At 38.7% G+C, this 13704-nt stretch overlaps 1 protein-coding gene across 1 annotated transcript in view; it reads right to left on the bottom strand.

Annotated features, from left to right (window-relative positions):
• Positions 1-7065: 7065 nt before the first annotated feature.
• LOC121367451 overlaps positions 7066-13704 on the bottom strand; it is a 27015-nt gene continuing 20376 nt past the window's right edge. Inside the window, exons 8-12 of the mRNA XM_041491629.1 lie at positions 13224-13347; positions 11622-11732; positions 10513-10635; positions 9286-9372; positions 7066-8900 (exon numbers count right to left, since the gene is read on the bottom strand). Coding sequence (XP_041347563.1) covers positions 7918-8900; positions 9286-9372; positions 10513-10635; positions 11622-11732; positions 13224-13347 — 1428 coding nt within the window. The 3' untranslated portion in view covers positions 7066-7917. The remainder of the gene's footprint in view (positions 8901-9285; positions 9373-10512; positions 10636-11621; positions 11733-13223; positions 13348-13704) is intronic.

Raw genomic sequence — 13704 nt, 5'->3', positions numbered from 1 at the left:
GTGGTCGGTTGTAGTAGAAGCCTTCTAGACGTCGCTATATTACTGGTCAGTTGCGCGATTTACGGCTAGTCTGGTGGATTCACTTCGTACACGTGTGAGCTCGAATCCCTTATGGTGCATATGGTTATATCCAAACTACCAGAATGAGTACCGGGAAACACGGTTAGTTGTTATGTTGGTTTGTTTCTTTTGTACCTTTCTGGGGTATGTTTGGTGGAAGGGGGGGGGGGGGGGGGGGGGGGGGGGGTGGAGTGTGTTTGCTTTGTGGGGTCTTTGTCCGTTTTTTATTATTTTTTTTTTTTTTTTTTTTGTTTGTTTTTTAAAGGTTTTATGGGGGTTTCTTTCTTTTTTGGGGGGGGGGGGGGTATTTTGTTATTATTGTTTCAAAGATTTGCTTATAGAGAATTACTCACAACAATAAACTCTATCGCACTGTAATCATAAAACAAAATTCCACCAACACCCAAAATGCATTAACCAAGGCCCACCAAGATTTTGTCAAACGAGAATTACTAGCAGGTGATCGTTTCTACAACAAACATCTTTTTAGTCTCAGTTGATATACACTAAAGTAACATTCTAATGATGACTGGGGTGGGGAAAGAGTTGCGTCCCTTTATCCATATATTAACCACGACACGGGTAACGTGTTCGTAAATTTATTTTTTAAAATTAACATTTAAAAGCAGTTATAGTCTTCTAAAACTTGTATAATATATTGCTATGCTTTTGAAACAGCCAAGAATTACCAATATCCGTTATTTATCTTGTGTGTTTAGCAAATCTGGTTATTTAAAGGTATTTTACATACTGTATATATACGTTATTACGTTACGTTATTATTATGGGATGTTTAAACCTGTCATATCTTTGTTTTATAGTCTTCTTAAAGCTGCAATCTCGTCTTCTAGTTTTGTTAGTTAACCTTGTAGAATAATGTAGCACGGTGTTCTGTAATATCTTTCAGATGTCGTCTTTAATTTAGGTCATATGAAAATGTCTTAGCTCGCCATTAACGTTCAAAACGCGCGAAGACTTTGCCATTGATCAGTGCGGCAATGTATACTGATGGTGGGGGAAATAAGGGAACGCATGAACAGTAACATTAAAGTTAAAGTTTGTTTTGTTTCACGACACCACTAGAGCACATTGGTTTATTAATCATCGGCTGATGGATGTGAAACATTTGGTAATTCTGACACACAGTCTTCGAGGGGAACATTTTATATTTGTTCTATATTTGTCCATTAGTAGCAAGGGATTTTGTGTATGAACCATCCCACATACAGGATAGCACATACCACGGCCTGCGATATAACATCAAATATGGACGACTATCACAACACTCGTCCATTGCATCAGAAAATTATCCGTGTTAGGGTGCGCTCAGATTAACAACTAATCTGTCGTAGGTGTTGTATACGATGAGAATCGAGTTGTAACAGCGTTCTGACTAGCAATTAGACAGTCGTAGAAGTCGTGAGAGCAGAAAGTTGGCAGTTAGTAGTCTTAGCCTAGCATTACTGGCAGGCAGTTTCACAGTACTGACATTTAGTTCCACATTGCATCTATGTACTCAACATAAACACACATAGTGAATTATAATTTGTTCTTAAATGTCATATGCTTCCTTATTTCTTTCAGCCAACAGACCTGCATGTCATATCAAGGTAATGTACCGTCTAGGTTGGTAAAATACGCCAGTTTATTAAAACTGTAGTTATGTTTGTATTTTACATTAGGAAATGATGTCATAAGATGGTGAGTGTGAGATTATTAATTATGTTTGTATTTTGCATTAGGAAATGATATAAGATGGTGAGTGTGAGTTTATTAATTATGTTTGTATTTTGCATTAGGAAATGATATAAGATGGTGAGTGTGAGATTATTAATTATGTTTGTATTTTGCATTAGGAAATGATATAAGATGGTGAGTGTGAGATTATTAATTATGTTTGTATTTTGCATTAGGAAATGATATAAGGTGGTGAAAGTGAGTTTATTAATTATGTTTGTATTTTGCATTAGGAAATGAAGTTGTAAATGAAGAGCGAGAATGCAGCTTTAATGTTGTTTATATAGACACATGTTGATGTACAGTTATACATGCTAATGTCAAATTTATTAATTTATGCATATTATGTTAAACATTTATCTATGTTACTGCTGAAGATTTAATATTTTTCTAATAAAACATTAATAAATTATGTTGGCAATTGTTATTCTTTAAATTAGAAGGGGGACTTGTGCCGGTATCACTTGATTACCAGAAGACACCCAGAGTTGTATTGTTGTCGAGCATTTTAGAGAGAACACGGAGATACTTAAAGTCTGTTTTGTTTACCACTAGAGCACATTGATTTATTAATCATCAGCTATTGGATGTCAAACATTTGGTAACTTCGGTATTAAATATTAGAGAGAAAATCCGCTACGTTGTTCCATTAGTAGAAAGGGGTCCTTTTATATGCACCACCCCACAGACAGGATAGCACATACCACGGCCGTTGATATACCAGTCGGGGCGGGATTTAGCTCAGTCCGTTGAGTGCTCGCTTGAGGTGCTTGCGTCGCAGAATCGAACCACCTCGATGGATCCATTCAACTGATTGGGTTTTTTCTCGTTCCAGCCAGTGCACCACAACTGGTCAAAGACCGTGATATGTGTTTTTCTGTCTGTGGAGAAGTACATATAAAAGATCCCTTGCTGCTGCATTAGCAAAATGGAGCGGATTTCCTCTGACGACTACGTGTCAGAATTACCAAATATTTGACATCCAATTGCCGATGATTAATTAATCAATGTGCTCTAGTGGTGTCGTTAAACAAAACAAACTTTCTTTTTCAACTTTGATATACCAGCCGTGGTGCACTGGCTAGACAGACACGGATAGAATAGGACGATGTGGTGGGTTTTCTGGATTGCACCTAATACCTACCAGCTCAAAATCGACACCTTCATCAGTATAGCACTGGAACCAGTCCCAAACGTGAACAGCAGTCGAGTTTACATAACACTCCCAAAGGTACAACAATAGGAAATGAATACGTTTTCGCAGTATAACGGTCTAGGGGTCATTTCTTTCTTTACTCCTGTCATGACGTCATGTAGAACCAGTCTTACGCTAATAGCAGATTCATAACCGCCGTGTTGTGGAACAAGTTTGTTTTGTTTAACGACATCACTAGAACTAGAGCACATTGATTAATTAATCATCGGCTATTGGATGTCAAACATTGGGTATTTCTGACTCGTAGTCATGAGAGGAAACCCGCTACATTTTTCTTAATGCAGTAAGGGATCTTTTATATGTACTTTCCTACAGACAGGAAAGCTCATACCACAGACTTTGATCAGTTGTGGTGCACTGGTTGAAACGAGAAAAAAACAATCATTTGAATGGATCCACCAATGTGGTTTGATCCTGCGACACAAGCACCTCAAGCGAGCACTCAACCGACTGAGCTATCTCCCATGTGTTATGGCGCCAAGTGTACACTTACAATGTAATTGGTTTTGGTGTAGTACTGGCGAGCAGATTAGGGTTGCACATCACCATTAATTACTCCATACAGTTCATTACAGTTTCTATTGCAAAACATATTCTATGAAAATAACGTCAACATCGAGAGGGTCGTGTGACTTCTAGTTTTAGGGAGTATTCTCCCTTGGTCAGTATCTTGCAAACGAATTAACATAGGTTGACCATGAACACTTTTAATTAGCCACCCTCATGCACCGTCTCATGTTGATATTTGTTCTACAAATGGCAGTATCCCACTTACACGGTGATGTCGTGGTTAAGCCATCGGAAATAAGGCTGGTAGGTACAGGGTGCGCTGCCCGATACCGGCTCCCACCTAGGGCGAGTTTTAACAATTCAATGGGTAGGTGCAAGACCACTACACCCTTTTTTCTCCCACTAACCACTGACAGCGTAACCCACTGTCCTGGACAGACAGCACAGATAGCTGCGTGCTTGAACCTTAATTGGATATAAGCATGAAGTTGAAATGAATGCACAGTTGTTATTAGTTAGTGCTTAATATAACAAGTATGTTCAAACCAATGAGATATTTAAATACTACAGAGGTTTGCCTACGTGTAATGATCAAAGCCAGATTTTAAAAGGCATATCAGAATTTTGTAGTATTTTTACGAGGAACTATTTCTTAAAACGGACTATTAAACTGCCACAACAATACGACAAATGGTGGCGTGGTGCAATAATGTAAATTATTTGCAATTGTCGGGGGTGGGGTGGGGGGGCCGTTTTGAGACCGCAGAACTTTTAATGTCAAACTCAAAAGACAAACCAAAAAGATTAGAAACAATTTATTTACATTGAGGTAATAAGCAACACAAATATGTATCAACCCTATCACAAATGTCACCGTGTATAACGACCACATTGTCTATAAAGGACACCGATGACCGTGCTGCATCTACAACCAAAGGTAAACTATGTTTACTAATGTTTACATGCGCAGGAAGAGTTGGGGATGCGCACCACCTTTCAGAACTCCGAAATGCCCCGAACTTTCTCATGAATATAATGCATGTATTTTATTTATGTTTAGTAGGGAAGAGCTAATACCTTTATAATGCACCTGAAGCCGAGCACATGTCTCTGCGAATCCGTGCCACGATAAATGTAATGTGTTGGTGCCGATAAACGGGAATCATGCGGGGAACTTCGCGTTTCCGACGAGAGTTCATATCTCTGCGATATTTTCTCGCAAACCTCTTTTCCCTCCAACGGCAGACATGTAGGTGTTCTCGTGACAATATTATTTTTTTAATTAATTTTCCTCGATTAAAATCGTTGTAGATCTGAAAAGTCAGCCAGACAAATGTTCCTGGCATCTTATCTGCAGGCCGCCGATTGCATCGGTCCACGAATGGGAGTTGTCGGAGCAAACGTCTGACATACTCGTTAAATTTCCATACTGCCTCAGCGCCAACTCCGACAAACATCGGATCGTAAATGGCGACATTGGCTGTTTCAATTTGATTTCAGCGTACGATAATTTATCATCCGACAGAATCACAGAGATATGAGTCTGACTTTAAAGTAGGCCTACCGTAGATGCATTTGTCATATCCCTCCTACGTGGTCTCTTGGATGTCCGTTATAGACAGGTTTAACAGAAGCTATATATTTTAATACATTATTATTATTGAACCATGTTTAAATATTACGCTTTAAATATGCTTCACATACCTTTACAAAATAGCTAAGAATATAATGACGAAAACCACCAACATGTTGTACATATAACAAACTATATTATTACAAGCCTGCAAACAGATTTCCCCACATGTTATTTAACATGTAACATATACCACAGGTTCAACTACATATATGAATCAACAGGCACGACTAATAAATGCTCTATACCAAAGAGTAAGGAAGACGGGTCGCGGTCTTGATCAACAAACACATGCCAATACTCTTGTGTACGACTGGATTACAGTTTCTTGAAGTTTGTAAAGTCGGAAGGATTAACATTTTACTTGAGACCAACTACTCGTGATACTGCACCCACTGGAGAAGGTGCTGTCTGCTAATAAAGGGAACAGTTCTATAGTATGGGTACCATGGTGACACATTTGTTGTTGCAAATAAACAGGTTGGGTATGTATTGCTAACTTCTGTGAAAGTAAACCGTCTTGGCTTCGTCCGAGAATGATGAGAATGTAGACAAATGATCTCATACATCTGTCAGTGGTCAGTTAGTTAGCACAACGAACAGTTTGTCTCCGTGACCTAGTAATAGCATTTAATGGCTATTATCTACAACCTAGCAGTGGTGCGTGACACGCTACCATAACAAGTTGTACTTGTATCAATTAGTATGGAAGACACGATAGGAAAACAATCTGATCTCTGATCTGTAGTATATCGTGAAAATAGTTGCAGTCAAAACATACAGATATTTTTTTTAATTTAAACAATTAAACGTCATGCCTTTTGATGAAAGATTATATATTAAATGTGTTGGGCTTTGGTTTACTGGATAGAAATTAAATGTAATAATATTTTTAGCAAAACAAAAACAACCTTTTTGTTTTCTATTTCTAACCAAGGATACTGTTTCACCCAGTGGCTGGACGTGACAATTTTGATACGCTCGGGTTATTTATGCAAACATGGTACTAATTTTTGATTATGCCAAATTCTGATGGTTTTTTAAATAAACAAATCCATCCAAACAGAAGATGGTGAATACCAATGTTCATATTGCATTTACTGAAATATACATGTAAATCTTATACTGGGGTGGGTGGGTAGTTTTTGCACTATACAAAGTGCATTTATGATTAATTTTTTTTAGTCAATCGTACTTTTGAAGAGTTTTTTGGCAATATTAGTATGAGCTTATGTACGCTATATCTATTATAAGCAAGACTGATATACAGTCCATATAGCTAATTATATTGTTACAAATAGTATACAGTATATATGTATATGATATAAACACTATACAAATAAATGCAATAATTAGAGTCAATCTGAAACATATTACAACATTTTACAATTTCTCTGACAATGAATTATGAATAGGAATGTATAACATGTGTATGTGTAGTGCTAACATAAAATGAAACAAGATAGATTTGATAAACACCGTAGGCGATCATTTGATTATGCATTATGCCATCACCGGTCCGATTTTCGTTGTATACATGGTAGTTAAAACAAAAATTAAAAACAAAACAAGATATCCCTTTAGTTAAAGCGGCGAACCTCTAATACTGAAACAGGGATAAAGTGCTCGTCTGATGCGCGATTGATCTAAGATCTAGGATCGATCCCCGTCGGTGGACCTATTGGGATAATTCTCGAAGCAGCAACTGGTGTAACAAAGGCCGTGATATGTACTATCCTGTCTGTGATATGCTACATAAAAAAGACCCCTTGCTGCTAATCGAACTTTCCTGTCATGGACGGAGGAGGCGGCCAAGGCCGGCTCTTGTGTCCACGGCAGGCGTGCGCTACAACAGCTTGTTCTGAATGTGCACGTAAAACCCTATGACCTGACCTGACCTGACCTGCTAATCGAAAAGACTAACCAAGTGAGTGGCGGATGCGGGTTTCCTCTCTAATTATCTATGTGGTCCTTCACCATATGTCCAGCGCCATATAACTGTAATTTAAAATGTTGGAGTGTCATTAAATATAACCTTTTATATATAATTCTGAAGTATTTATAATTCTAGTGTTAGTTTCCCGCTATTTGCGCGGTTATTGGTGCGGCGGGGACCTGGCGCGGAACACGAAACGCGGCCACTCGATTATGTGGTTATCAGTTGCAGTGTTTCCATATGGCGGGTGAGGTTGAAGTTCAATAAACACATCTCAGTTGAAAACAGAATCTGGAATTAGTTGGTGATGGTACAGAAGCATGTGAGACAAGACAATACTGTTAAATGTATTCAAACCGAGACATTTCAAAAACCGTCTTTCATTATATTAATCTGTGTGAGCTTGTCTTTGTATGTGTGGGTTTGTGTTGTCTTGTGTCGCGGTGTAGTACTGTATTGCATTGTGTGGTGTTGTGTTGCATCATTGTGATGTTACGGTACGTTACGTTGCGTTACGTTAGGTTGCGTTACGTTGCGTTCCATTGTGTTGTTATTCTCACTGGAGTAGCCATACCTGTACTGTCTTTAAGTGTGTTATGGGGCGACAAGATGGTCGGGTAAATGAGATGTCATTTGGGGGAACATGAAACCCCATCAACGCCCTGGCTATTCTCATTAAAGTTATTTTGTCTGATGCGTCTTGTTATTAACATTGCTGCTGCTGCTGTTGTTGTTGTATGTGTGATCTTGCAAGATGATATTATTCGCTGGATTTCTATGTAAATCTATTGAGACCTAAACACGTGAATGATTGCCATATAGACATCAGACACTTTTCCCTCCCAGACTCTGACAGTCAAGATGAATGAAACCATCAGGATATAGACCCAGCTCCTCGTCCATGTCCGAGTATCTGTTCACCTCTCTCAGCTGGTCGCTCAGCGTCATGCTCAGACTTTCAAAGTGACCTATGTCCTCGGGCGGTTCCAGACTATCAGGACAGAATGGGTCAAAGTTGTATCCGGGGTCGTCGCCCTGTGCGTATTCCGATGGTAAATACGTGAACGCACTGTTTGTGTCGGACGTCACACCAAAATTGTCTAAGGAAGGATCAACAAAATGATGCTCTGAGGGTGACTGGAGATCGTCTGGCGCAGTGGAATGAAAGCCAGAATCTGTCCTCATGTACCGGTCCTTAAACCATTTCGGATTCCGTCTCTCGAAGGCTGCAGCTATGCGAATAGTCTTTTCCAGCTTCTTTCCTTCGAGCGTATCTGCAATATTATCGCTACACGGCAGGTCGTTGGTAATAGCTTGAGTGTCCAGCTTGTGTATATGGCACAGCAGATTAGGAAGGTGTTTCGGCAGCTTGTACCGGAGTCCAGGGTTTATCTCGGAGATGATGTGCTCATCTTTCGTATATTCGAAAGACGCCATGATGAACTTGGGGAATGATTCGAGATCACCGAGTTTAGAGACTATATACCTGATGGATGGGGTGAACAGATCCCCCTCAGGGCTGGCGTCTGGGTTTTTGTACATAGTTCTCTGGTCCTGGCCCTTCACAGCTTCAAAGAGGTTGAATGCTGCCTCAGAATTGACGATGATCGTGTAGTCACACCTGCTGATGTTAGTGATGGCCCACAGGTTGCCGTTTCCCTGAGCCCGAATCTCGTTGGCGCGCCACGGGGCATAGATGACGTCACATTTACAGTATGTCTGCAGGTAGACTCCAAACTGTTCTATGACCTGCTTGTGGTGCAGATGGTCGTCTGCGTTCAGTATAAACACTGTCTTCGTGGCAAGGCCTGCAATTAAACAGATAGCAACACGCTGAACGATAGGATGTAGATTATTTCTTTAACAATAACTCTTCATACTTGTAACAGAGTTAAACACAGGAACACAATGAAAGATAGAAAATTAATATTCATTTGACCACCTCAGCATAGTTGCAATAGACTAAAACAGACAGACAATGGAAGATAGGATATAGAATATTCCTTTAACAATAACTAGTAGTACTAGTACTAGTACTAGTACTAGTAGTACTACTACTAGTAGTAGTACTAGTAATAGTAGTAGCAGTAGTAGTAGTAGTAGTAGTAGTAGTAGTAGTAGTAGTAGTAGTAGCAATAATAATAATCATCATCATCATCATCATCATCATCATTATCATTATTATTAACAAACCTGGAGTTATGGTATAAATATCCCGATGATGTGGTTTGTTGTTATTGTTGTGGAACAGTTTCAGGCTCGTGTCAGCGCGTGATTTGCCTGTATCAAGAACACAATAATATCTTAAAATAATTAAAATAACAAGTATTACCCATATGGTTAACAATATCTTGGTACATATCAAAGTGATACGTCCTACTAGAATGCCAAGTGGGACGTAACATTTCGTGAGGTCATCGATTGGCGCACAACTTTACAGAAACGTCAACCAAACGAGTTGAGTAATATAAATTAAGATCGATTATGGATAACAAACAGCATATTAAACTCGCTACCATTTCGTATCATGTTTATGTACCTCACGAAATAATTTTCATTGTCACTTGCTAAAGCTCGTGACAACTAAAAATTATTTCACTCGGGACATAAACATGATACGAAATGGAAGCTCGTTTAATAGCCTATAATTGTTCACGTTTAATGTATGTTCAAATAAAATTGGAAACATACGACTAATTACAAAACCACGTGTATGTGTATAAGTATATGTGCGTGTATGTGTACGTGTATGTACGTGTACGTGTATCTGTACAAAGATGTGTATATGTACGTGTATGTACGTGTACGTGTATCTGTACATGTATGTGTACGTGTATGTGTACATGTATCTGTACATGTATGTGTATGTGTATGTGTATCTGTACATGTATGTGTATGTGTATGTGTATCTGTACATGTATGTGTATGTGTATCTGTACATGTATGTGTATGTGTATGTGTATCTGTACATGTATGTGTATGTGTATCTGTACATGTATGTGTATGTGTATCTGTATATGTATCTGTACATGTATGAGTAAGTGTTTGTGTACGTATGTGTACGTGTATGTGTATCTGTACATGTATGTACACGTGTACGTGTACGTGTATGAGTACGTATATGTGTACGTGTATGACTCGTGTATGTGTACGTGTATCTGTACATCCATGTATATGTGTACGTGCATGTGTACGTGTATGAGTCGTGTATGTGTACGTGTATGTGTTCGTGTATAAGTGAATGCATGTGTACACTTTTGTGTACGTGTGTCTCGTGTTTGTGTACGTGTATGTACGAATGTACGTTCGTTTATACGATGAGTTCAGAGGGTGATACAAATACGTCACATGATTACAGAATAATATTGAGGCGAGGGATCTAACATGCTTCTATGGAAACCAGCCCTGATGAAAACTTACGTTTCATCCACAGAACACAGCCAACAATTGCAAGGAGAGCCACACCTAGAATCGTGCCAACGATCGAGCCGGTGATCTTCCCAATGTCGGTGACTGGTCCGTTCATTGTGGATTTTGAAAAATCTGAAACACAAACATATTGGTTCAAACATAAAATATGTTAAAGTTAAAATGTAGAATGTTTGTGTCAAGAGAAATTCGCTCCAACTTAAGTATCCACAAACCCAAAGTTTCATATTTCGTGAACTATCAAGGTGTTCTCATTTGTCATACATCATGACAATTTATCAGTTTTCTCAAATTTGCTAAAACCTAGAATCATGAAAATCTTGCCTCGCGGCGAATGGCCAAACCAGGGCAGTGTCTTAAAGGGACAGACGCTAGATGTTAAACACTACGACGTATTTTTCACTATTAAAGCCGAGACAAGCTCAAGTTATTTTTAGACGGTATTTTCCCATTTAAACATCACAAACTTTAACTTCTCTCTTCTTATATCTTTCTCTAGATGTAAAGAATTCAAAAATGTAGTTTATTTTAAGCAGTTATGGTTTCCTTTATAAATGTCGTGTTGGTGAGGTAGAAGTCTCTTACATGAGGGAAAAATAAAAATTAATAATGGTTAAGCATATGACAAGCCATGGTAGTTGATGATAGTATATATATATATCAACTGTGTACCCACCCTGCCGAAGAAAGGGACAGACAGACAGACATGCAGACAGGCAGACATGCTTGCTGTGTAGAGATAAGTGAGAAGGAGCTAGGGAGAGGGGGATGAGAGAATGGGGTACACACACGCACACACACACACACAGAGTGAGAGAGAGAGAGAGAGAGAGAGAGAGAGAGAGAGAGAGAGAGAGAGAGAGAGAGAGAGAGAGAGAGAGAGAGAGAGAGAGAGAGAGAGAGAGAGAGAGAGAGAGAGAGAGAGAGAGAGAGAGAGAGAGAGAGAGAGAGAAACAGAGAAACAGATACAGAGATACACACATAGGCCAACCCACTGATAGACTGCTAAAGATTGATTACATACAAGTTGTAATTTAACTGTTCTGTGGCGCACTAAAAACAGAATAGTAGATGCAATAATAAAACAAAGCAAGCCAAACCTGTTGAAGGTGTTGTTGTTGTTGTTGTTGCCGTTGTTTTCGTTGTTGCCGTTGTTCTTTTTGTTCTTGTTGTTGTTGCTGTCGTCAATACAGGTGGTAATGATGAACCCTCTAATATATGAAAAGAACGAAACGATGTCATATCATATGGTTAAACATATGCCTTAAGGTTTACATCGGTTACAGATATTGTTAAACATATACCTTGAGGTTTATAGCGGTTACAGATAATGGTAAACATATACTTTGAGGTTTATTGCGGTTACAGATAATGGTAAACATATGTCTTAAAGTTTACATCGGTTACAGATAATGGTAAACATATGCCTTAAGGTTTACAGTGGTTACATATAATGTTAAACATATGTCTTAAGGTTTACAGCGGTTACAGATAATGGTAAACATATACCTCAAGGTTTACAGCGGTTACAGATAATAATAAATAAATACCTCATGGTGTACAGTGGTTACCGATAATGTCAACATCTACCTTAAGGTTTACTGCATTACAGATAATGTTAACATCTACCTTAAGGTTTACTGCATTACAGATAATGTCAACATCTACCTTAAGGTTTACTGCATTACAGATAATGTCAACATCTACCTTAAGGTTTACTGCATTACAGATAATGTTAACATCTACCTTAAGGTTTACTGCATTACAGATAATGTCAACATCTACATTAAGGGTTACTGCATTACAGATAATGTTAACATCTACCTTAAGGTTTATAGTGGTTACAGATAATGTTAACATCTACCTCGAGGTTTATAGTGGTTACTGATAATGTTAAACAAATAGCTTAAGATTTACAGTAGTTACAGATGTGTTAAACATATACCTTAAAGTTTACAATGGTTACATATAATGTTAAACATATACCTCAAGGTTTACAGTGGTTACAGATAATATTAAACAAATATCTTAGGTTTACAGTGGTTGTTGATAATATTACACATATACCTCAAGGTTTACAGTGGTTATAGATAATGTTAAACATATTTCTTAAAGATTACATTAGTTACAGATAATATATTTACATCTTTTGTCTTAAAAGTACTAGCTCAAAGTTAAATAATTATGTATTAACATTTTGCTTTGAACTATAAACATTATACCTTGTGCCAATAAACAATTACAATGAAATAATTTAATTTAATGGTAGAACAAAAACAAGCATTGGAGAATCTTTAGATGTTACTGACAAATTTACTGTCTTAACAGCCCATCTGTCTCCGACGGCCCTATCTACTCCCGCCGATAGTCACCTGGCCAAATTCTGTGGATACACTCTCTCTCACTCTCTCTCTCTCTCTCTCTCTCTCTCTCTCTCTCTCTCTCTCTCTCTCTCTCTCTCTCTCTCTCTCTCTCTCTCTCTCTCTCTCTCTCTCTCTCTCTCTCCCCACCTCTCTCTCTCCCTCTCTCTCTCCCTCCCTCTCCCCCACCTCTCTCTCTCTCTCTCTCTCTCTCTCTCTCTCTCTCTCTCTCTCTCTCTCTCTCTCTCTCTCTCTCTCTCTCTCTCTCTCTCTCTCTCTCTCTCACGCACACACACACACACACGCTCGCACGCACGCACGCACGTTCACAAATATTCTCACCTGTGGTAAATTCAGCACTTTGAGTAATCATACATGATTTGCAGTTCCTGTTTCCCAAAGCATTTATTCCGCGGAAGCACAGACATCTGTGGTAATCGTTGAAAAATGGATCGATTGGTTGAACCTAACAAAAAATGCTGTATACAAGGACCAATTTATAGGAAGCGCTATGTCGAACAATTGGAAGTTCATTCAACTTGAAATAAAGCATTGAATGTTGCTGTGACGGAACATGCTCTTAAATTTGTTTTCGGCTGTGGCGATATTAATTGTTTTAGAGGGCCGTGTGCAGTTCCAATATGCACTTAAGCCCAGGTGGGCACTTTGTTACGTAATACCTCCGCGCGACCGTGGTCGAGCTGTGCCTAATACACACCCAGCCCAGGTGCGGAGGCCATGTGGCCAGTAGTTACGTAATACCTCTGTTGTATAACTTTGATGTGATTGATGTGACTTTAAATATTTTAATACTGTATTATAC

This window comes from Gigantopelta aegis, chromosome 3, assembly GCF_016097555.1.
Source record: "Gigantopelta aegis isolate Gae_Host chromosome 3, Gae_host_genome, whole genome shotgun sequence".
Taxonomy (NCBI): domain Eukaryota; kingdom Metazoa; phylum Mollusca; class Gastropoda; order Neomphalida; family Peltospiridae; genus Gigantopelta; species Gigantopelta aegis.
The sequence above is the reverse complement of the archived record's forward strand: the minus strand, read 5'-3'. Positions and strand labels throughout refer to the sequence as shown.